Source organism: Cheilinus undulatus, linkage group 21 (assembly GCF_018320785.1).
Source record: "Cheilinus undulatus linkage group 21, ASM1832078v1, whole genome shotgun sequence".
Lineage (NCBI taxonomy): Eukaryota > Metazoa > Chordata > Actinopteri > Labriformes > Labridae > Cheilinus > Cheilinus undulatus.
This window is the reverse complement of record NC_054885.1, coordinates 23,185,330-23,209,439: the sequence shown is the minus strand read 5'-3', so window position 1 is coordinate 23,209,439 and position 24,110 is coordinate 23,185,330. Positions and strand designations below refer to the sequence as shown.

Sequence of the window (24,110 nt, the reverse complement as noted above, 5' to 3'; positions counted from 1 at the left end):
TCAAAAATTCTGGGACAAAGTTTAATGGACTGATGAGACAAAAAGAACCTTTACAAAAATGATGGAAAGACTAACATTTAGAGAAAGAAATTATCTGTTCAAGATCGCAAACATACAAGCTCATCTGTGAAACACAGTGGAGGTAATGTCACGGCTTGGGCTTGCACGGCTTCTTCTGGGACGGGCTCAATAATCTTCATTGATGATGTAACACATGATGGCAACAGCAAAATGACCTCAGAAGTATACAGAAACATTTTTTTCTGCTAATTTAAAAAAAGATGCAACCAAACTTATTTGGAGATCCTTCATCATGCAGCAAGATAATGATCAAAAAAACACAATGCCAAAACAGTAAAGGAGTTCATCGGGGCAAAAAGTGGAAGGTTTTAGACTGGCCAAGTCAGTCTCCAGACTTAAACACTATAGAGCATGCACATGACCCACAAAAGAGGAGTCTGAAGGGAGTAACCCCCAAAATAGACAACTGAAAGAGGCTTCTGTGAAAGCCTGAAAAAGCATCACAAAAGATGAATGCAAAAGTTTGGTGATGTCAGTGGATCACAGCCTTGATGAAGTTATTGCAAGCACAGGATTTGGAACGAAATATTAAGTCCTTTTCACTTTATCTATCTTTTCTTATACTTTTGGAGGGGAGAGTAGCTAGTTTGCTACAAGAGCTGAACCAGATCAATAAAGAAATGTTAAACAGCTCATGAACAACTGAACATCAGGAGATTGTTATTCACAAAGTAATTTTAGACATCAGAAATACACTTTTTCCACTTTTATTTCATAAATTACGAAATAAAAGACCAGACATACCAGATGTTTTGATCAATATTCACAAGATGAACTTAAAAATAACTTTGTATTTACAGATTAAAAAAAAAACATTAAATAAAAAATTGAAGAATACCTTTAAAATTACTTCCATGGTGTTTTGAACATGCAAAAAATCACGGTGATCAAATATGTAAAGGCAACAAGCATAGATACTGCAGCTTCATACTTTCTGCTCTGCTCTCAGCACCATCAGGAGAGCTCCTTTCATACTTCATTCTATAACAGTATTATTCAGTACTAAACATTACGCCATTTATGCTGTGAATACAAAACCACGGAGTGTGACAATCCTTTTTTGCCTGCTAAAAACACAAATTAACTGAACCATTAAAAGGCACAGTGTCAAACTTGCTACTTGTTTAAACATGAATAGGAAAGGAAATTGTGGTGTTTATTGTCGTTGTGTTATCTTATTTTTGTTAGCTTCCGGTTCCGGAGGCTGTTTCTGGCTGCTAACTTTCTTTGCTTTCCCTGAGGCATTCACCCCGCCCCCCCCCCCCGGTGCTAAGGAGAGCGCACACCTGCAGCGAATCACTCATTGAGGATCACTGTTTAGGACCTGCTGCAGCTCTCTTCAGCACCTGAGTCTCGCCAACCTTACCTTACGGTAAACGTCAGCTCCAGGCTCCTTCTCTCGAGATCTCCCAGAGAAGTTTCCAGTGCTCTTTTTGAGAACCTTTTGAGTAACCTCCAGTGCTTGTGTTTTTGATGCTTGTTGTTAACGTGCCTCCTGCCCTGATCACCGCAGCCAGCTCCAGCACACTCTCACTCTCCCTTGGATTATTTAAAATTTAAACAAACACTGTAGGTCTTCTGTTAATGAAATTTGTATGGGTAAGAGAACATTTCCAGAACAAACATTTAAAAGACACATAAATAACATAAAAGCTTATGTAAAACTGTTCATAATGTTGTCACATTGGCGCTGTTGTTTTGTTGTAGAAAATATTTCAGTACACTATAAACTATCAGTGCTTTTGGGATAAAATACACAGAGAACTTCTAACATAAAAAAAATATCTTTATATTTGTGTTTATACTGTTGGTCCACATTCAAAAACTTGTGGCTGAAACGAGGTGAATGTCTCACTGAATTATAACGTTAGAAGATCGTTAGCATTTTCTTTACACAGTTTTGTTGTTATAAAGTTGGATTGTTGGACTTGACAGAACAGGAAGCTGAAGGGATACTTTAGAGGTTCAGTAAACTGCTCTGCAGAGCTGAAGTCATTCTGAAACTGAAACTGATCACCCAGTGGCACTTGAATTCCTGGGGTTAAATCACCAATTTGAGTTTGTACAGGAAACATGTCACACAGTTAATTTACTCTCTTTGTTGTAAAACTGGCTATCACTCATCATAAAAGTTTTTTTAAATACTTAACACTGTAACAATCCCAGTGTGTTTGTTCATGTAGCACAGAGAAGAACATGAGGATGACTCACAGAAATTCCTCAAAATCAGGCCAAAAGGAGTGTCTCAGTTGAAATGTCAGTTTACTTCAGTCTGATAATGCTCTAATTTCCCTTTGACTTATAGCTGAGTAAATTGGCACACTCCATCACATTCACCTCTCTGCAGTGAGGTAAACTTCCCCCATATGCTGGCTACAAATATTTTCATATCACAGTCATCCAGTGTGTCACTCCATGAACCCAGCAGATACTTCTGACTCCTTCACACCTTGTTACATTTGACAGCAGTGTTGCACCAACTGTGAAAAATGTATTAATATAAGCAAGTTCTTGTTGAGAATATTATATTTTCCACAGAAAGGTCCTGGCACTTCCATCAGTCATCGCAAGCGTTCTGTTTAGGCAATGGAATGACACTAAGGGGGCTGTGAGAGAGAGACAAGAAGAGAAAAGAGCTCAGTATCAAAATCAGAATCAGGTTTAGTGATAACTAGGTCTACACATACAAGGCTTTTACTCAGTATAGTCCTTTAACAAAACTTCAGCTCAAAATCAGCAAATTAACCATGGGAATAATTTTTACAGTATAAATGCCAGAGTAAGTTACTGACCATAGTTATCTGACAATAGCTATTCACCCCAAATCCACATCTCAGTACTTTTTGTGGTAATTTTTAAAAAGAAAGTCTCTGCTGCTTTTTCTGCCCTGCATTTCTAATCACGAATATTGGATGGGACATTGAACATTGTAAACAAAGGTTCTGACAGCATTAGGGGAGTTAACTAAGGTGGCTTATTTCATTACACAGTACTGAGACCCATCTGCAGAAAGACAAAAACTAAAATAAGTCACAAAAAGCAGCCATCAAAAATTGATTCAGTGGATGACAAGCTTTGCAGCTTGCAATAATGAAGATTTTCTGTGTGTCAGTTAGGGGTGTGATGAGATCTCTTGCCAAGAGACATGCTTCTGATTCTTCGGGGGGATTGTGTACAGGCCAGGAGCACATATTTTTGTGAGAAAAGCTGGAAGAAGTAACCTGGCATGCCAGATGGATTTGTTTCACACAGCCATCTGGTAAATCACAAATAGAAAGTGTTTGGGAAAGGGCAGAACCTAAAAAAAAACTCGGAGGGTGACTGGATGAATGTTCTGTCTGTTACACCTTTATGGGCCAATCAGAGCAACAAAACACATGATGTAGTTGCTAACGAGCTGCGCCACTACTGAAGGAGTAAACTCAATATAGAACTGCATAACACGAACCATGGCGACTGTAGACATGTCAGTACACGACTTTAGTCGTTTTTGAAAAGAAAACAACTCAGTGCTGTTCTTTGTTTTTTTTAACAAAGAAATGTTGTCAAGTTCTAATAAAACTGGCGCTTTAGCAGCATCCACATTAATGTCTTCCTCTATAACTGCACCAGCTCTTGCTGCTGCTTGCGTACATCACGACTCTGCCGCACCCAAAAGTACTGCCCCTCGACGCTGATTGGCCCTGTCACTTTCTAACCGGGCCATACGGTTCAGACGGGAGCTTTGCAAGATGGATTTGCCAGGGAGAAACACAGGAATGGGTGTATCCATCTGCTTAGCAAGGTTATTGATGAAGTGTATTTTGCTTAATATGTGACCTTTAAACAGTGTTGCCCAAATGATTTGCTTGTATCATTATTTACCTGTATCAAATGTGATGACTCTACTTCTTCCCGACTTGCAGATGGCACCTGTGTGCTTGACTGCAAGAGAGAAATGCACATCAAGAAAATTAAGTATTTTTGCAGAGTCTGTAAGCCACAGTGCAGTTAAGGTACTACAAAGTTAAATTACAATTCAAATTAAGTTTAAAAGTGAAATATACATGAAAAATTGTAGAAAAAAACAGTTCATTTGGGGTATATTTTGTTTGGATGTTTTAGCATTAATGTAAGTCTAAATTAACTCATCATGGTGTTAAAATAAACTTGCAACTTACAAATTCATATTGTCTACTACAGAGAATATGATCAATTGATCTACAGTGCTTAACAAATTTATTAGACCACCTGTCTCAGAGACCATCCTGCATCATGAAGTACTTTAATGCGGACTCTCATTTTGAGTGAGCTCTCCATGTTTTACCATTTTGAACAGAAATGAGGAATTTCAAATTGAATTCACCTTTTTATACCCAAAATTGAGGCAGCTCATTGGGCTTCTCTGAGAAGTCAGAAATTAATCAAGCATAACATTCAACCACTAAAACTAATTTTTCTGTTCAGGAATGCAAGTAAATAACTATAATTTCACATATTTATCAAGAAATAATAATGTGCTTTACTATTTTTTCAGTTTTTTTGTAAATCAGTACATTTGAAAATTTATGGATAACAATAGTAACCATATTTTAGCATTAAAAATATCATTTCGGTTAAAGAACTTCTACATATTGGTGTATTAACCATTGCAGAAACACAAAAAATGATTTTGGTTTTAGCAATTTTTACCAATGCTGTTGATTTAGGGCAGCTGTGGCATAAGCCTTAATTTGGGTGGTGGTCTAATAAATTTGTTGAGCACTGTATATGGTCAATGAGCGCTTTCAATGTGGTTCCTTTTTGCAAAAAAAGATGAGGTGGTGACTTTTATTTCCCATATAGTGTCTTTTCAAAAACCATGGAACAACAGCCACTGGAGTGTAGGCCTCTTCCTTTTTATGTTAATAATTTACAGTTCATGTGAGCTACAGACATGATTAAACACCCCCCATGGAGTTTCAGCTTCACTCCCCACCTTTGATTCCTAAGTACCTGAGCTTCAGTCGGTCTTCATAATTTAAAACAAGCACAGTAAATCATTAAAAAAAGCACAACTGAGCTACAGCCAGGTTTGAATCAACGCTGGAGATCAAGTGGGAAATTCCAGATACCTTAGGAATGAGTGCTACACAGCTACATTTCACAGGGACTGCAAAATATGTTAAACATTACCATCATCTCAGTCCCTGGCTGAACTCCTGGTGGGATCTGATGTAATCCATTATGTAAAATCTGCAATGTAAATAAAACAAAAAAACATTAAAAGAGTAACTTACAGTTGGTAAGTCGAGACACAGATCATTATAATCTCACTGAAAATCAAACTGCATGGACCAACACAAAAAACAGAGAAGATCGGACTCACTGTCGGGCAAGGTCCATACTGCGTCCTGTGGCGACGCATGTACAGGTAAACAATCAGGGGCCCAACCGTGTTGAAGAACAGCGACAATGTGAGCATCGTCCTCAGTGAGACGATTTCAACTGTAGAAGAGATGAGCAACAATATCATTTTACTACTCTCCAGTAATCTTTAGAACAATTAAATCCAGTTAAGGCAGAAACAGGGCAAGTCAACATACAAAGGCAAAGGAAGTTAGTTATAAATAATAATGTTTAATCAAAGTGAGCATTGTAATTCATTGTAATACAGGTCATATTACAAGTGAGCAAACAGTATGAACAAGGTAAGCCTACAAGAGATTTTAAGTGATAAAAAATGATCATGGGGATAACATGCTTCAACTTCTGATCACTTATTGACCAAAAACAAAGAACTTTGAAAATGCAATTAATCTTTAATAGTCTTTTTACTTAATGAGAATGGTTAATATGGAGGTCATGGGTAATTATTTCAATTATATTAACATTAATATTCTGCAAAATCTAACAAAAGAAAATAGTTCACCCGTATTATCACCAGGATGACCTATTGAAAAAAACCCCACATATGTTTAACATATGACTGTGATGTTAAAAAACTTCACCTACAAACCCTACATCCCAAAAAGTTTGGACAGTGAGTTAAATGTAATTAAAAACAAAATACAGTGATTTGCAAATTATTTTCAATCCAAATAAGATACAATACAGCGCAAAGACAAGATATTTGATTTTCAAACTGAAAAACTTTATTGTTTTTAGGGAACATATATTTCATTATTCCAAAACAGTTGGAACAGAAGCATCTTTACCACTGTGTTACATCACACTTTCTTCTAACAACACTCTGTAAGCATCTGGAAAATGAAGATACTGATTGCTGAAGTATTTAAAGTGCAATTCTTTCCTATTTTTGCTTGATGTACATCTTAAATTGCTCAACAGTGCAGGGTTTACATTGCCATATTTCTGCCTCATATAGTCATAAATTTTCAATGCAAGACAGGTCTGGACTCTTTGTAGGCCAGTCTAGTTGCTGCCCTCTTTTATTGTGAAGCATAGCAGGATTTAGTTTCGTACTGCCTTGCTGAAATTAGCAAGGGAGTCCCTGAAAAAGTAATTGTCTGGATTGAAGCATGCGCTGCTCCAAACCCCTTTATGTGCCTCTCAGTTTTAATGGGGCCTTCACAGATGTGCAAGATACCCATGCCATGGGCGCTAGTTCACCCCACACTATTGTGTCCCTGCCTTTTTAATTTTGCATTGATAACAATCTGGATAGTCCTTTTCATCTTTTGACTAAACAGCTATTATTTCCAAAAACATTCAGACACAGGGACTCATAAGACCAAAGCACACTTCTCTTCAGTTCATCCTATTCAGATGAGCTCAGGCCCAGAGAGGTCAGTAGTGCTGCTTGAGGTCGCTGATATATGGCTTTCACTTTGCACGCTAGAGTCTTAACTTAAAGTTGTAGATGAGGCGAAATTGTGCTTTCACTGGCAATGGTTCGTGCAAGTGTTGGCAATCCCACTTTCCCCATTCAAAAATGATGACATTTTGATGCAGTGCTGCCTAAGTGATTGCATATCAGAAGGGTTTAATGTTAGTTTTTGGCCCTTCCCCTTACATGCAAGGATTCCACGGCTTTCCAAGTCATTTCCTTGCTCATGCACCAACTTTTTTGGAAAATGTTTCATAGTCTGAATGCATGTACATTTCCGAAAAACAATAAAGTTTATCAGTGTGTATCTCAGATACTATAAATCCTGTAACAGGAAGCATCTTACCTGATTTAACCTTGTCGTGTGTCCCATCACCTGCAAAGATGAAAACATTTAATCGATCCACTTTTAAATGTATATCATGTGCATGTGTATAATCATTATATACTGTATATAAATGATCAGATACAAAGGCAGATATTCAGCTCCTAAATTGAGAGTGACAGGAATTATAAAATATCTACTGTATGTCTTCAAAAAAACAAAGTGAATTTGTTTTTTTCTTAAACCATTTCTGATGAAACATAAATCAGACCTTTATCAAGTTTTTAAAAGTTTGCTCTTAAGCCTGGAAGTCAGTTCATTGCTGCCCCTTGTGGCAAATTACAGTACATTTGAGTACTCTTATATACTTTGACAAGGGACCAAAGATGAGATTTATGTTTCATCTAAATAGTTTTCTTTTGTTTGTGTAAATCTGTAAATGATAACATAATGTATTTACTTGAAGCAGATGAGTTCGGTGAGCCTGTTGTTGTCTGTGTTGTTATTGTCTTTTCTGTTGTTGATGTTGTCTGTAGTGGGGTTGGTAGTGATGGTTGCAAATCTGTTGGGGCTGTTGTTCTTTCTGGCCATGTTGTTGGTGGCTGCATTGCAGTAGCTGATGTTGTTGGTGATGGCAGTTCTAAAACAGCAATCATGCAGTCAAATCACTCAGTCAGTAGTTCATTCTAACCCTCAAATTCCACATACTCCACAGCACTTTGCTCCATCTCTAAGCAGCTGAAGACTCACAAGAAGACAGGAGAACAAGAAGTTTATGTGGGAAAAGAGTATTTAAAAAAGAGATTTTTTTTTGTCTTACTGGGGTTGATTTTAACCTGACACGCCAGATGGATGTGTTTCACACATCCATCTGGGAAAGCTTCTATAGGAAATGTTTGAGAAAGGCAGACGCTTTGAAAAAAACTCGGAATGTGATTGGGTGAACGTTCTGTCTGTCACATCTCTACGGGCCAATCAGAACAACAAAACACGTGATGTGTCTGCTATCGAGCTGCGTGTGTGCAGCTACTGAGGAATAACGCGAACCATGGCAACTGTAGGCATGTAAGAATTCGACTTTTGTGGTATTTGAAAAGAAAACAACTCAGTGCTGTTCTTTGTTTTTTTAACAAAGAAATGTTGTCAAGTTCTGATAAAACTGGCGCTCTTCCTCGATAACTGCACAAACTCTTGCTGCTGCTTGTTTACATCACGACTCTGCTGCGCCTGAAAGTACTGCCCCTCATCCCTGATTGGTCCTGTCACTTTCTAACGGGCCCAAATGGTTCAGATGGGAGCTTTGCAAGATGGATTCACCAGTGAAAAACAAGGAAACGGGTGTATCCATCTGCTTTGCAAGGTTAGGTTGATTTGCCATTCATTTTGAAATCATTTCATGATTGTTTTTGCTCTTGCCATGAGTGAGTAGATAAAAAAGTTAAAAGGTTTAAGTTTGCTACAAACGATGTGTGGATTATTGTAATATTCGGTGGTTTTCGACCTTAAAAGTGAACTTTCTTTCATCAGTGGCACTGTAGTAGCTCTGTGACCCACTGACCAACAGTTAACATGTAGCTTGTGCCACAGGATAAAATGTTAATGTTGAAATAAGGAAGATTTACTACTGAGTGTCTCGCAGTGTTAATCAGAACTTTATATGTTTTCCTGGCTGTCTGAATCGTTCTGCTCTACATGAACTAATGTGGTGAGGCTGCAGCCACTGCCGAAAATGGATCTGGCGCATAACTTATGCAAAGCAGAGCAGAGTGGTGCTTCTGTGACGCCACAGAAACAGACTGGAGTTTGTGCAGTGGAATTGCAAATATTGACTGGAAAGGGAGCAATTTATTTCCTCTGCACTTCGTGAGTGGGTTGCTGTGCAGACAAAGTTAGTGGAATTTGAAGGTTAGTCTTGTTGTTTGCAACAGGATCAAGAGTTTAAAAGGGAAGATAAATAGAGATGAAATCAATACCATTGTTAAACATCAGACAGCTTTTAAAGGAAGAGGAAACTCAAAAACAAGCTTTGATAGGTTTGCCGTGTAGGGTACACTACTCTCATCTCTCTGATGTGATTCTGTCAGTGTTTAAGGAAAAAAATTAAAACTTTCTTTAAGTAAATTTTGCATAGCAGCTCTGTGAAAGTTTGGATTCATGTAATTCTTGCTTTTCATGCTTGAGAGTTAGTGATTATTATTATTATCATAGTTAGTGAATTAGTTATTATGAAAAGTTTGATGGCTGATTGGCTTTTAAATTTCATCTGACACTAATGAAAACATGAAATATCTCAGTGTTTGGAGTGCTTTAAAATCTGATCAACCTTGAGGAATATCAAGCAGCTCTTTGTGATCCTTACTGTAGTGACAACACAAGAACATTTTTTTCTTCCAACGCCACAAGAAATCTAAAGACATTAAAATAAAATTTCATGCATGGTGTCCATGAATAATAACTTGATTTTCCTGGAGTAATAGGATCAAAAAATCTACATCAAAGACTGAGGTAGTGACTTTTCCAGCTGCACTTTGTTTTTGTTTCAAAAGATATTGCAAGCCTAACATTCTGAATATATGAATAACTAAACTTTCAAGTCTACATGTAAGTATTGTCAATGTGTTAGTATTCTGTCACAAGCATTTGGCTAAAAGAAAATGTATACCACAAATAAATAAATAAAAAAAGGGGAGTACAAAGTCATTTTTCAAGCATAAAAACTTCATTGTCGCAATGAGACAGTTGCTTGTCAAACATAAGCAGGCAGCAAAGCTTTAAACACACAGGACAAAGAGGCAACCAAGATATTATTTCAACAATCAGCTACTGAAAAAAACAAGCAAAAACAGACAAAGAACATGTGTCAACATATACATATAAATTAGAGATGTGACTTACCAGTGGTTGGTTTCATTTCATAGACAGGGCAGACGACATCTGTAAAGATCATATTTCATGTCACCAAAGGAAATAAATTGTAATAGTAATATAAATATTTTATAATAACTCAAACACCCAGTGATCTGTGCCACATTAACTTCTAATTTACTAAGGGCTTTTAATTTGTTGATTTAAATACAGAAGTAACATAGTCAACAGCTCAGCACACAGCTACACTGTCAGTGCAGAATGAGAACTCACCGTATTTGCAGTCTGTGGTGGAAAATGAAAAAAAAAGAACTTGTTAATTTTTGCCATTATAACATTTACATTTGTTGATCAGCATTAGATGTTTAAATAGTAAAAAACTCAATTTAGTTCAAATACACTCAGCTAAAATGTAAGGCTTCCAATTTTCAGATACAGATTAGTTTCTGCTGCTATTATGTTTGATCATGGTAAATGGACTTGAGCCTGTATAGGGATTTTCTAGTCGTCTGACTATTAAAAGCGCTCATTCACCACAGGTGACACCTACCCATTCACACCCATTCACAAACTTATGGCAGAGGTTGCTATGGAAATCATTCAAGGCATCCATATACATTTGGAATCCCAAATGCAGCAGTGGGAGCACATTTGGGTGAAGTGTCTTGCCCAAGGACACATCAACATGCAACTGCAGGAGCTGGGGACCGACCCACAACCTTCCAGTTGCCAATTCCACCTGCAGGGCCACAGCTGCCCCCACAGTAGAGTAACTGTGTCTCATCTGAGTGCCTCAGTGCATTGTTCTTGTGTTTAAAAAACAAAGCAGCACTTTATTTTAGCAGACCCTAATTACCTTGAAATTTTACAGTAAAAAGTGATAACTATCAGTAATTTCTAATTATTATTATTATCATTAGCAGTAGTAGTAGTAGTATTAGTAGTATAAACTGCAGATTAATAAGTTGGCATTTTACCAAGTAATAACTAGGAAATATGGTAATATTAACAAAGTATTTACCTAGTACTAGAGTATATTGACTATCAAGTAATTTCTTGAAAATTGTAGCAATTCTATATACTGTAGAATTACTAGGTAATTATGGCTACATAATGGCTTACTTTACATTTTACATTATGGCTACTTTATAAAATAAATGCTACCAAAAAAGTACATTTATTGTGTTAAAGTTGACTTTAAAGATAAATGTAAACACATTAGGCTGATGAAAATTAATCAATATTAGACTTATACAGTTTGACAGGTCAATACTCTACTACTTTGCATGTTTTGACCTCAATCGGCCCAAAACTGGCCTAGATATTCTACACTAGTTCCTGAGCCAGACTTTGAGCCAGAAGTTGAACAGCATAAATGCTCAGAAGGTAGCCAGGAAGAAACAGGACATATGGACGACTATTGGGAAAGCTAGAACAGGGAGCAGTCAGAAAAGGAGATCAAGTTTTTGGTGTGTCAGCTAAGGGTTTGGTATGCAATGTAAACCGGAAGAAGGACCAGTGGTAACTAGCTGAAAGGGGTGATTACTAGCTAGGCAGTTACCAAAGAGAAGTTGACAAACTTCTGTATGAAGAAAAAAATAATAATAAAAAATCCTACCCAGTGACAAGGACACTATGGCTCAACTTGGGACTTCCATTTATTAGAAGAAACAAGCCACAGTTTTTAACAGCAGACGAAGGTTTTGCAAAGACTCTGAATCTTGCAAGGTCTCTCACTGCAAGAGTACACCTACATTACATTACATTAGTTTTTGAAATTATTTCCCATTGTACACCTGGTGGAAATTTACAACCACAACATTTGAGCAGAAAACAGAAATGGATAAGAGACAGTAGAGTTGTAGAGAGAGAAAGAAAGCCTCTTTGATATGTCCTATTTATAAAGAGTGGAGAAGGAAAAAAGGGGGATAGAAACAGCTATGACTATTAATATCCAGAATATTATTTAGGTCTCTGTGGCTGTCGCTAGCTAGTGATAACATCCTCATCATAGAACCACATCTTCCTTCACACCCCTGCTAGCTTTAACGCTAGCTCTTAACAAAAAAAAAAACCCTGCAATAATATTAAACAAGTATTTTTATCCTGACGACAAAGACAGGATAAAGTCTGCCTTAAAACAGCTTGGACTGAATTCTATGACCACCTTTACTCTAGCAACAGCTGTGGTTTTATTTCGCATTAGAAATTTGAAATGCTGTTACGGTCAGTATTAAGTGTGCATGAACAAATACACACTGTATCCCAAAGTGTAAATATAACTGGAAAATATTTTATTTTTTATTTACAGAACTTCAGCTTTGGAAGAGGTGTGAACTACGAGGGTTTGACATTACACTTGCTACATCTCCTGTGTTTACAGTCTATGAATGCCACTTTTAATTTTAAAAATCTCAATACTTAACTGCATCCTACGTGTCAGAATATATACATTAAAATGGTATGTTTCTCCTTGGAGTCAATCATTGCATTTGTTTCAGCTTTTTGCATTACCTAAAGCATGAAAAATATATTTTGCCCATCTGTGTGACTGAGGTGCACCCAGTCATCCCACAACACATTTTGAAAACAGAGCAGTACCTGTTTCATTCAGATGTTTTTCAAATACATCCGCAGCTTTGAGCATCTGGCACATAAAGTGGTAGTGTGTGACATACTGGGAAAATTCCACTTGGCACTTGTCCATTTTGGTGTAACTGTCTGAAATATTCTGTGGAAGGAAATGACAGAATTTATACTTTGCCAATTTATACTTTTGTCTAGTAAAGGAATACAATAAAAAACTTAAATAATATCTATAATTCACAAAGTCAACATTAAAAGAGCATACACACAGGTGTGAGGCCTGTAGTAAACAATTTTCTACTTACTTCTTTGAGGATGCACTGTAAAAGGGATTTCAATTTTGTGTTTTTATTTTCTAGGTACTGTCTCTCCACAGTACATTCTACCATGTCCTGCATTGGGAAAAGCACAATTTAAGTGAGTTAGTTATCTGTGAAACAATTAACTAATATTTAAAAAGATTCTCATCAGATCCTTCTGCTAATTCTCACCTTGAGATTGTCAATTCTTGCAATTTGGATAAGGTCTGGCAGACTTCTGTTAGAGAAGATAGTTTTCTTCTGAGTGAAACAGAGACAAAAGACAATATGAGAATAATATAAACAGTAAACATTTTACCCAAATGTTTGCTTTTAATTCAAATACATAATTAGAGTAACTGATTTAAGAATAAAAATGTGCTACAGCTTTAAAACATCTAAATGTAGGTGCCTGAACAAAGCTTCTCATCAATTTCAACCCTTTTTAAAGTAGTATTGCATGTAGTATTATTTTGTTATAATATTGCAGGTATGATATTTTCACTTCATTTGACCAATCAGCGAAAAGCATTTTTAATGCAGTGATTAAAACAGCACTCCCTCTCATGTGGAAGCGTCTCTATGCAGGCTAACAGCTAAAAATATTTCAGTTCTCAAACAACACTGAAAGTGTATGAAACATATGTCAAAGCATCTTGATTAGGTCATGACTAAGGCCTAAGCAGAGTGACAGTGAAAATAACAAGAGTTTAGACCGAGTGGTGATATAGTCACTAACACAAGATAATTTAACAATACATGATTGTTGGATGGCATACATTTGGACATCATCTCTGGTCATGGAAAAGTATAATTGATGGGAAGAACAATTGCTAATACCAAACAGCTGCTAAAACCCTTCCCTCCAAGTCATCCTCCGAGTTATCCCACCTTACAAAACTATCACTAGGAAGGCCGTACTTACAGAGAACCTGACTCCTAATAGGAAGCCTACACTGAAACTTTCTCAGCAGGTGCAACAACTTAAATGTTAGTGGAGGGTAAACTCTGTTGTGAGTGAGACCTTATATTGAAACTAGGCTTCATAGTTGCTGTGATTTGCTGTTTAAAAGTGAACCACAAGTTCTTAGCAGGACTCATCAAAATTAAAGTTCAGACTACATGTATTTCCTGGCCTGTAATACTTACTTTCTCTCTTGAACTGCAAGAACAAAATTATTTGTTTAAACAAGTCACCAATGACTAACAAAAATGCTGAAAATATACCAATTCTTTCATGCTGAAATACTCCAGCTTGCACATCCCCAGTTCAGACAGGTCTATCATGCACAGGAGCACCTAGAAGACACAAATGTGACAGCAGCATTACAGGCCTGTACAGCATTTTAAACACAAAACACAGAGTTGTATTCTTATGAACCAACTCAACTGAAATAGGCAAGATTAGCCTGATCTCAAGATCATATAAGAGCCAAGTAAGGCATTTTCTAAATGATCTTTCTCTGCTATTATGTCTAACCCAGTCATTTGTTTTTGCCAGTGATTATTAGTTTTAGCCCAGCGATGCAATGAGTGCAGCCATTGTCATCTCTCTGGCTCCCAGTCTGTTGTTCACTCAGCTGACCTCCATGTGTGTATCAGAGGGGCCTGAGCCCCAGCTGGGGTAAAACACCCCACATTATCAACAACAATGGCATGCTGGGATGACTGATAATCAGTGTTATTTCTCTGAATGATCCTGTCTTTTTGTTTGCTCAGCAGCTATATGGTTCAGCAGCTTGGTTTGGTTTAGCATAATTTCAAACGTCAAATAGTACTTTTGTTTAAGTGACAAGTCATTCTGCTGCTAACTTGTGAGGGGGGAAATATCTGATCATTAAGTCTGCTAGTTGAGCACACCCCTGACCTTGTCTCAAGATTCCTCATTTATTTGTAAATTTTGTGAATGGAGATTAAGGCCATGGTCAAAAGAATACAAGTCAGTTTCCTCAAGACAACACAAAGGCAAATGAGATTACACAGATTTATCTTAAACTGTTTAGATTTGAATAGAAATAGGAATAAAACTTAAGGATTACTTAAGAGTCTATTCCGATTTTAAGTACATAGGCAATGGATGTATAGGGCAAAATCAGGGGCAACTTTGAAGCAGAATTTTTACAGAATATAATTGCTTGATGAGATATAAAAATGTATTGCTGCTCTATGTCAGCATATGTTCAATATCAAATGACTTAAACTGGGATCATAGTACATTAGTCAATGATTTGTCACAGATCCCATTTCTAAAAGACTGTAAATAATACAAAATCTATATGCTATCTTCATTATAAATCTGAGCCCTCAGGTCAGTTAATGCTTTACATGTGACACTTACGATTGCAAACACGTGGGTCACAAATCTCCATAATATCATGCTGCCTCTGTCACCATGCAGACTCACACTAGAAGAGAAGAAGCAAATCACAGGACAATGGCATATTAGAGAGAAATCAATGGATCTGCTTCTACTTAAGTAAGTTTTAACCAGAGTAACTGTACTGTACTTTTATTTGAGTAGAAAACTTTTGTACTTTTTCCACCTTTGTTGACACGTAGCACACAGCAAGAGAATGATTCCACATCACATCCCAAAACAGATGCTGTTCTTTGTCATGCCTCTGGTCAGTGTGTTTGGATATGTTTTAAAGTTGCCTGTTGTACAGTGATTCCTGCTGGGGCTCATTTGCTCAGGTTTCTAGTGGATTGTTGTTGTTTTTGATGTGAGACACACATTTGCACCATGACTGAAGTCCTCCACTGAGTTAGAGTTCCAAATTAGGACTTCAGGTGTCCCTCAAGGATGCATGGTGCATTTTTTTTATTGCAAAAGGAGACCCACCTTAACACAGAGTTTCAAGAGCTACTGCAACTCTGTCATATTTTAAATATCTATGGTTTTAAAAGTCTAGTTAAGCTTGTAGTGTGGACCAACACAGACACTTTTAAAGTTTAGATAAATTCATATTAAGTCACCTTGGGCTAATTAAAAAATGATGGAAAATCATTATTAGCAGAAAAGAAAAACCTCTGCAGAGGAAAATTTAAAGCAAAATAAAACTTAAGGAAACAAATACACTCATGCTGGTACTGAAACAGATACAACAGATAAAAGGACCACAGGGCTGGCAAGATGGCACAAGTCACAGAGATGAAGACCATTATCACTACTGTAGAGAGAAAACAAAAACAAACGGACAAATTCCACATTGCTATGTGAGATGCAAAAGCACAGTGTCTCGCTATGAGATACAAACATGGCAGCAAATTGATTTATATGTCATTTATTACCCTGTGGACAGAGTCTATTAATTGATGCATGTCTCTATGTCAGTAGGTGCTGGTATGATTATATAATTCTTGGTATTATGACACTATGCTGGCAGTACTGACCTTTTATGCCAACTAGGCTTATTGAACTGAAATTGAGAAAGAGAGAGAGAAAGGTGGGGAGAGCAAGAGCAAGAGGAAAGGGAAAAAGAGGCAACAAAAATCACTCCTGGGTTTAAAAATGCCATTCTTATTTCGTACATGCTGCTGAGGAGAAATATCTATGGATGACGTGGACATGTTACACATTCTAAGTGATAATTAAGACTGAATGCAGCCGGCTGACAATAACTGAACTTGGTGCCAAATGCAACAAGCGAGACACTCCTATTTGGCCACTAATCAACTACACGTCCTCTGTTATTATTTCCAAGACAAAGAGGGCATAATAGCATTTTCAGAAAGAAAGGGAAACACACTTCACGCTCTCTCCTATGTGATAAAAGGACCTGTTGGCTTTTGTATCTGTGGGTTTCCATCTAGTGTCGAAGAAAACAGAAAGCTCCAGCAACGCTTGTAATTTCGAGACAACTTCTATTAAACTGACAGGTAGCAGCCTTCATCAGGGTCCTCCAAATGACCCAATGACGGATGACCCTGAGTAAGTCTGAGCTGATGGTAAAGAGGAGGATGACAGGAAAAACAAGGAGAAGGAGGTGAGTGTCGATGTGAGTGTGTAGTCCCTGGTCAGAAAGATGTTGATATTTTGTAGTATCAGTATGTAACCATTCAGCTAGCATGGCTTTAAGTAGGGCTGGATGATTATGGCAAAAATAATAATCACAATTGTTTTGATTGATATTGAAATCAAAATGAATAAACATGACTATTCATTGATTTCAAAATTTGAGTATTTATTGAACCATAACTTAAAAGAACTATCAAAAATAAATTAGTAACAAGTAAAATAATAACAATATATTAAATAATAGCAATAAAAAACAATAAAAAAATATCAAATCTACATGCACTCCATTAAAACTTGCAAAATTTACAACATGCAAAAAACACTAACACAGCCAAAAACACAACTCAAAAATACTCTTTGAAGCACACATTAATTGTTTTTCTTCAATTATTATGTTTTTATGATCATGAGAAGCCAAAATTGAAATCACAATCAAATTTCAATTAATTGTCCAGCGCTAGCTTTAAGGCTGACAATATATTTATGTGTGCAGCTGTAATGCTGCTAGTTACTTTATATTCATTGATGTTTTGTAGGGATGTACAACATTCCTTTTTTGCCTCAGTGAACTCTCAGAGCTTCAACAGCTGACTTTAATCAAAAACACAGATAATTTTTAAGGGATGAACCTAAAATAAAGCTTGTGTTACTGAGCTATATGTAAGGGTTAATGCCCGACGAGGTGTCCAATTTTCAGGGATTAATGGATAACATGGCGGTGTGAACCATCAGACGTGCAGTGGACGTTAGCCAGCTTCAAAAATACCAAAATATCCCTTTAATACTAGCCTTATTCCTAAAAATTTTGCTGAAAGTCAATGATTCAACAAAATTGACATGCTGGTAAGAATTAAGTATTCTGATTTGTGCTGTACTCACTGTTTGAGAACTGAAAAACAGGACTCACAGATGAGATCAGCTGTAGCTCATTGTGTATGGACCAAGTCTGGAAATTGGCCTTTGAGAGTGGTCCTGTTTGTTGTGCATGTAACTCAGCCTTTGTCTGATTGGCATGTTTAACATCAGAGCGTGTACATTTAATTTCCCAGTGAGAGGTAAATAAAGCAGGTCTCCTTCTTCTAACATTAGGTGTTGGCCAACCACAGGTCTGAAACTCTTGATTGATTATCCTTAAACACGGACACACAATATTATTGGCATAATATTAATATAGGAAGTGTTGTAGTATTCGAGTCCAGGACTCGGACTCAAGTCAGACTAGAGTCATGATTTGGAGGACTTGTGACTCGACTTGGAATGAAGCACTGAAGACGCAGACACAAAAATTTAAGTAATTTTTATGGACTAATCTGAACTGAAATTTTTGGATTTTTCAACTAGAACTATGAAGGGTGAACAAGACTAAATGTTACTATTACTAAATGTATTTTTTGTCTAAAAGCCAAAACTAAGACTAAATCTAAAACAGCTTCTAAAATAAACACTGTCATTCTCTAAGCCTTTAAAAGGAAAAGTTGAAGAAATGTAAACATAACTACAACACATCAATGAAGCCCACGTGGAAAAACCAGAATAGCTTTAAAATGATAAATAATTTAAAATAATTTGGCTCTGTGTTTTAGGTATGGGGGACCTGTCTGGGACTCAAACTCAGGTTAAGTGGACTTGACTCGCACTTGACTGATTTTCCTTTGGTGACACTGTGGACTCGAGGTTTGGTGACTCAACTACAACACTGGATATCGGTACAATTTAACAAATTTATCATTAGGTATATGTGGTTGGTCCCTACACACTCAAGGGGGGCAACTGTAAGCCCTAAACATTTTTGAATGAGGCCCCAAGTGTTAAACAACTACCAGATGGTCTACTTGCTCCTCTCTTAGCTCAACTAGACTCTACCTCACTTTGCACTTTATTTTGTTTTTTTTGTTTTTTTTTTTTTTTGAGAAGACAATATTGCACCCTCTGTGATTTGAAAATTGAAAGAGGCCAGACTGTGAATTAATCTAATCTATGATTAATTGTCTAGCCCTGTCCCTATCTTTTTTAAATAATGAATTTTATTTAAACATTCTCAGTTTCAATCTTAATGTTCCACAGTCCAAGGAGTCATCTACAATTGATGTGTACATTGGCTGTAGGCATATGCCTGAGCAGTAGTCCAAACCCCAGGGCTATGTCATTTCAAAAGTTGAAAGAGGGAGGAAGCAGCAACTGCCAGAAAATTCTGCAGCATTTTTGTACAAAAAGTAACTCAAGCAGTCCCACATCAGAATGACTTTTAACAGAGACTGGCCAGTCTGCAGAGTTTGGCTACTTTTCATCAGCAGGAACAGACAGTTCTTTTAGAGTGGAAAACTGTAAACAAATTCAGGACCCACATTCACAATAAGGCCAAAGAGACTCTAAGAATTATACTTGGGTTGAAATGCATCGTTTTAAAACATTACTCAGCTGCACATATATTCTTATAATGCAGTTTCACCTTTGGCATGGTTTTATATTGAAATGTGCAACCACAGCCACTGATTATATCCTACCAAAATAACAGACAACTTCATACAGCTTCAGTTGGGTTAGGGGACCGAGATTGTCGTGGCTTACTTAAAGATAGCATTAAGAGTGCGGTCGCCCAGGCCTGATAGTGATCACACAATAACTCATGAAAGTCTGCAGGTGGCATGGGACGTCCCTTTATATCTGCATGCACTAGCCTATGTGTTCAAAAAGCTCACATATTAAAGTCTATTTAATGCTGTCCGTGTGTGCCGTCTGCTAACATGGCAGCTCCTGCAGACACAAGAAAGCCTCTCTGCAGCTGCAACGTCTGTTCCTTTTGCAAATCAGTGAGCGAGTTCTCCTCCGCGTGGTCTAGTCATGTAAGCTCTGCTGTTAAAAACAAGCATGCTTTAACTTACATCTATACCCGAATACAGATTCCAGACCACAAAAAACAACCACGATAGTTACTCTAGCTTACTCGTTAAAAACTTACCGTAATATGCTGTTGGCTGTGTCGATCTGCTCGGATCTAGCCCTGCCAGCCCTGTATTCATTCTTCTACTACAGCTTTACTTTCACTTTCCAAATTATAATAAGTCTCCTCTGCCCCCCTCTATGTGACATCACCCTTTAGGAGTTTCCAGATGAGTGGTTAAACTGCCAAACAAAGCGGGTGAAAGTTACTCCCACGCAGGTCTGTGGAAAGTTTTGGACTAATCACTGTAAGTCTAGAGGAGGACTAAAATAAGGCTAGGCTACTTAAAAGTAGGGCTGTCAAAAAATTACAATTTTTAATCACAATTAATCTCAAAATTTCTGCACTTAATCGCAATTTATCTCCCCTTTTGTGGCAATAGAATTCCAGGAATTTGATATAATATTGTGCAGATGCCTTTTGACTTGTTCACTGAGCTTTTCTGAGTGTTTTAATGTGAAATAAAACGTTAAAGAGCAGTGATATGGCCTACTGATTTTCACATGTTGCTGCTTAAGGACAAAGTAGCTTTACCAGAGTGTTTTAAAGGGGCATTAAACACGTGAATGATGGGAATAAAAAAAAAAACATGCAGAAATTTTAAACCTTAATGCATTATTGCTGACATTCCAACTTAAAACACTTTAATCTCTATCAGTATTAATTCCAGCTTGGCCCATTTACACTTTGTAAAAATAATGAATCAAGCTTTGGCTACAAAGTCAAGCCCACAAGTCTACGTACAAAAGATCATAATAAATATACCAGAATAGCAGTAAGTACCCTGTCAAAAGTTTTAGGATAACACATAATTATTAACTTCAATAACACTGAAAGCTTCTCCAAGAGTTTGTTGAATTCATTTTGAGTCCCTGTAAATAAAACTACAAGAAGATCAGTCTAGACATGTTTTTTAAGTGTAAAAAGACATTTTTTTATTTTTAAGATTTGATGTTACATCAATGTAGTTGTGCGAAATTGAGCATAATAGTGATAGTTCAGGCAAACCAGGAAGTCAAGTGCTGCCATATAATTGAGATCAGCCGATCTCATACAAGCCCTCACCAGCTGAGAGCCAGCTAATTCGCTCTAAGCAGGCTACTGACTAATCGCACTCATGCTGCCATATTTAAACTGCTCCAGCCTGGCTGTGCTTTGCTGCTCCCTCTGCAAATTGTTTTTTGCAACCCTTCTCCACCTCAGCTCCTCTTTATTTCTACTTAATCAAAGTTTGTCTGTTGTCATTAATGTCTGTGCAGGCTTTTATTGTAGTCACAGGAAAGGCAGGAATATGTGCTGTTCCAGCTTAATGCTTTTAGGCTCTTGGAAAGACAGGGGGATCCAAGAATGGCCACACTGGCAGATATTAATAAGGTCATTAAGTGCACAATACATAACACCTAATGAAGACAAATTAAATCACAATCATATGTGTTTATTGACAAAGTAGTACTAACTGGATAGATATTTTCCCTGTCATAGGTACGCTTCTTTTTCTGAAATGGCAAAATAAAGGCTTTACATTTTGTCTCAGTATCTCTATAAAGATAATATCTTTCCTAGCTATTTCCATTGGCCTGTCACCAGTTCTGATTTTAGGTCCAGCATTGTGCACTTTCCCTTCATCTGAACTCTCCTTTAAGGACCATCTAAAGCTCAGTCTATTTTTTAATTAGTTTAAAGGTAGTTTCCAGTGTGGTTGGAAGGTAAGTGGGTGTGACTCTTTTGTTCAGTGAGTATGTGCCTGGTGAAGGGGTGTCTGCGTGTGTGTGTGTGGGTGTGTGTGTGGGTGTGTGTGTGTGTGTGTGTGTGTGTTAGCATGTATGTGTCTCCATGGTTGTAAAGAAAAAGGAAAAAAAGTAGGAAGAGGACAAAGAGGAAATAGAGATGAGTAAATATTCTACTGAACAGGGGGAGAGTGAATTAGGACTGCCACTACTACAAAGGAAGGAAAGGGAATCAATCAAGGTTATTAATTAATAACTAAATTAAAGAAAAAGGGGGAATTGGGGTGAAATGAAAAGACAGGCATCTCAGAAATGAATACATGGATAGTAATAATAATAAATGATTTACAAAAAAAAAAAAACCTCAATCTAAACAAGGGTGCTGCTTCTGAATCCATGCTGCTTCTGAATCCATGGTCCCATATTTATTAAATGACATTGAGATGAGGATGACAAAAACAGGCAAATGTTGAGATGTGGCCAAAACTACTGGCACAAAACTTTTGAGACTGAGGAAAAAAGGTATGTTCCACGTGTTGGGTGGAACATACCACATTTTCCTAATGTGGGTTGAAAGCTGATTTCAGAGTATGACCACATTATGCTGAGGTTTTATTTTTCAAAATCTGCTAATGAGATTTTATCTCAAAGTCAACTTGTCAGCCTTTTTGTCCATCTATGCATCTGACTGTAAAGTCAATTTATAAAGGCTGGCTGCATGACTGTCTTAGGGTTTGTTGAGCATGATGCAGCAATACAGCTGGAATTATACACCACAGGTTGATACTAAACCTCACTGGTTTGTATCCGGCAGAATAGAATCTACAATGTATGTAATTAAAAGTTGGTTATGTCTTTCACTCTCTTCAAAACAAATTCAGTCACTCGACAGATAAAGGTCTTAATGAGACAAGGTGGTCCATATCAGCCAGCAGGTGCTGCAAAATTACCCTCAAAATTCGTCAAAAACTGTTCAACCATCACTAATAACCAATAATTAAAACAGCATTTGTACAAATTACAAGGAAAATAAAACATTAAAAAAAATCCCAGAGTTAAAGAAAAAAGACATTGTCAGTTACTGAAACCAAAAGTGAAAGTTTGCCTTTTGCTAATGGTAAGATTTTTGCCAGAGTCTTAATATCTAAGTGATTAAAGCCTGAGAGCATTGGGTAATGGATATGATATGATAACATCATACTGAATGTGGCACAGTGGAGCAGAAGAAGGCAAGAAGTCCATTAGACCGGTGTCAGGTTTTAAAGGCAGGCGGAGGCAATGAGTAAAGTACCATGTAGAGAGATGATCTCCTGAGGTCTGTATCACTCTAAATGCATTTTATTGCAGCCAACATTTAAAAAAATCCTTTTTATCTTGGAATAGTGAGTGTGTATCATTCCTGTTATCAGAGGGGAATTTAGGAGTCGGAATAAATCATCTTTGATCTGATAGACAACTTTTCTTAAATATTTAAAGCACCATACTGGTTAGACTGATGGCCTCTGTTCAAATGCTTCAAACCTTGGTTGAGATCCTGAATCAGTCTCTTTGTAATAGCTAGAAAAAAACTTTATTTTGAAGAGACAAAGTATTTAATACTGTGATTAAAAAAAGAACAAGCTGTATTTTTGACCATCAGCTTACAGAAACTGTTTTACTGTAAGTTTTGAGTTAAGTGATATAGACAATTTCTACGTTTACCTTATCTTAGAAATTAGCTTAAAAACTTTGACTCAAGTCATGTACAAGTCTTGTTGATTTTTAAGTGAGTAATGATTAATAAAAGTTTGCTCTGGCAGTCAACAATTTGGAAAATCAGCTGCTAAATGGACCTGAATCAGAAACAGAAGCCACTGTGGTCCGATGTTAATAAAATATCGGGTCAACATTCCAGCTAAATATAGATACAGGAATATGAGCAGAGATGTAGTGAAAGGTTAAACCACCAAAACAAAGCCAACCTCTGTAAATTGTTGTTGAGTTAGCCTTTGAATGTTTACCAGAGCAAAGTAGACTTGTTCTTTTTTGGTTAACCACCACATCACTGTACATCTGTACATCTGACAATGCAAAGAAAGGAAAGAGAAGACTTTAGTACATTCTTATTTACACAAAGATCAAAGTTACACAAGAGCAGTTATAAGGTTTCCCTTAGGAGTTGCATTGATTAGAGATTGCATTGAAACAGTTTCACTGAATGAATACTTGAAATCAGGCACGTGTGTTTTTCTAATGCCATAACTTTATATCAGGTAGGGTCACCATCATAAAATGAAAAACAGCTTATTGAAAAGTATCAAGAGGTCACAGGTTGAATTTTTAACCATGTTTTAAGTGTGATGAGAGTGGATACCACTTTCTGTCTGTCCTTATCAGTGTGCAAGGTTTGAAAGTAAAGTCATAACGTTCAAAGGAGCCCTTCTGTCCTTCACTTTTATTTTTTCTGATTAACCCCTCAAA

The 24,110-nt window shown here is 37.0% G+C and overlaps 1 protein-coding gene across 5 annotated transcripts; it reads right to left on the bottom strand.

Annotated features, from left to right (window-relative positions):
- Positions 1 to 772: 772 nt before the first annotated feature.
- Positions 773 to 20,076, bottom strand: LOC121503768. 5 transcript variants are annotated; one of them, XM_041778313.1, is made up of 14 exons: positions 19,942 to 20,076; positions 15,303 to 15,369; positions 14,192 to 14,263; positions 13,157 to 13,225; positions 12,971 to 13,057; positions 12,681 to 12,810; positions 10,353 to 10,364; positions 10,110 to 10,148; positions 7,675 to 7,854; positions 7,236 to 7,265; positions 5,429 to 5,547; positions 5,236 to 5,295; positions 3,946 to 4,005; positions 773 to 2,687 (listed from the first exon to the last, which is right to left on the bottom strand). In XM_041778313.1, exons 2-14 carry the CDS (start codon positions 15,339 to 15,341, stop codon positions 2,679 to 2,681), a joined length of 906 nt encoding a protein of 301 aa, XP_041634247.1. In that variant the 5' UTR covers positions 15,342 to 15,369; positions 19,942 to 20,076; the 3' UTR covers positions 773 to 2,678. The 5 variants fall into 5 exon arrangements, with proteins under 5 accessions (XP_041634247.1, XP_041634248.1, XP_041634251.1 ...); XM_041778314.1 differs by having other exon boundaries at positions 13,157 to 13,222; XM_041778317.1 differs by lacking the exon at positions 7,675 to 7,854.
- Positions 20,077 to 24,110: the final 4,034 nt, after the last annotated feature.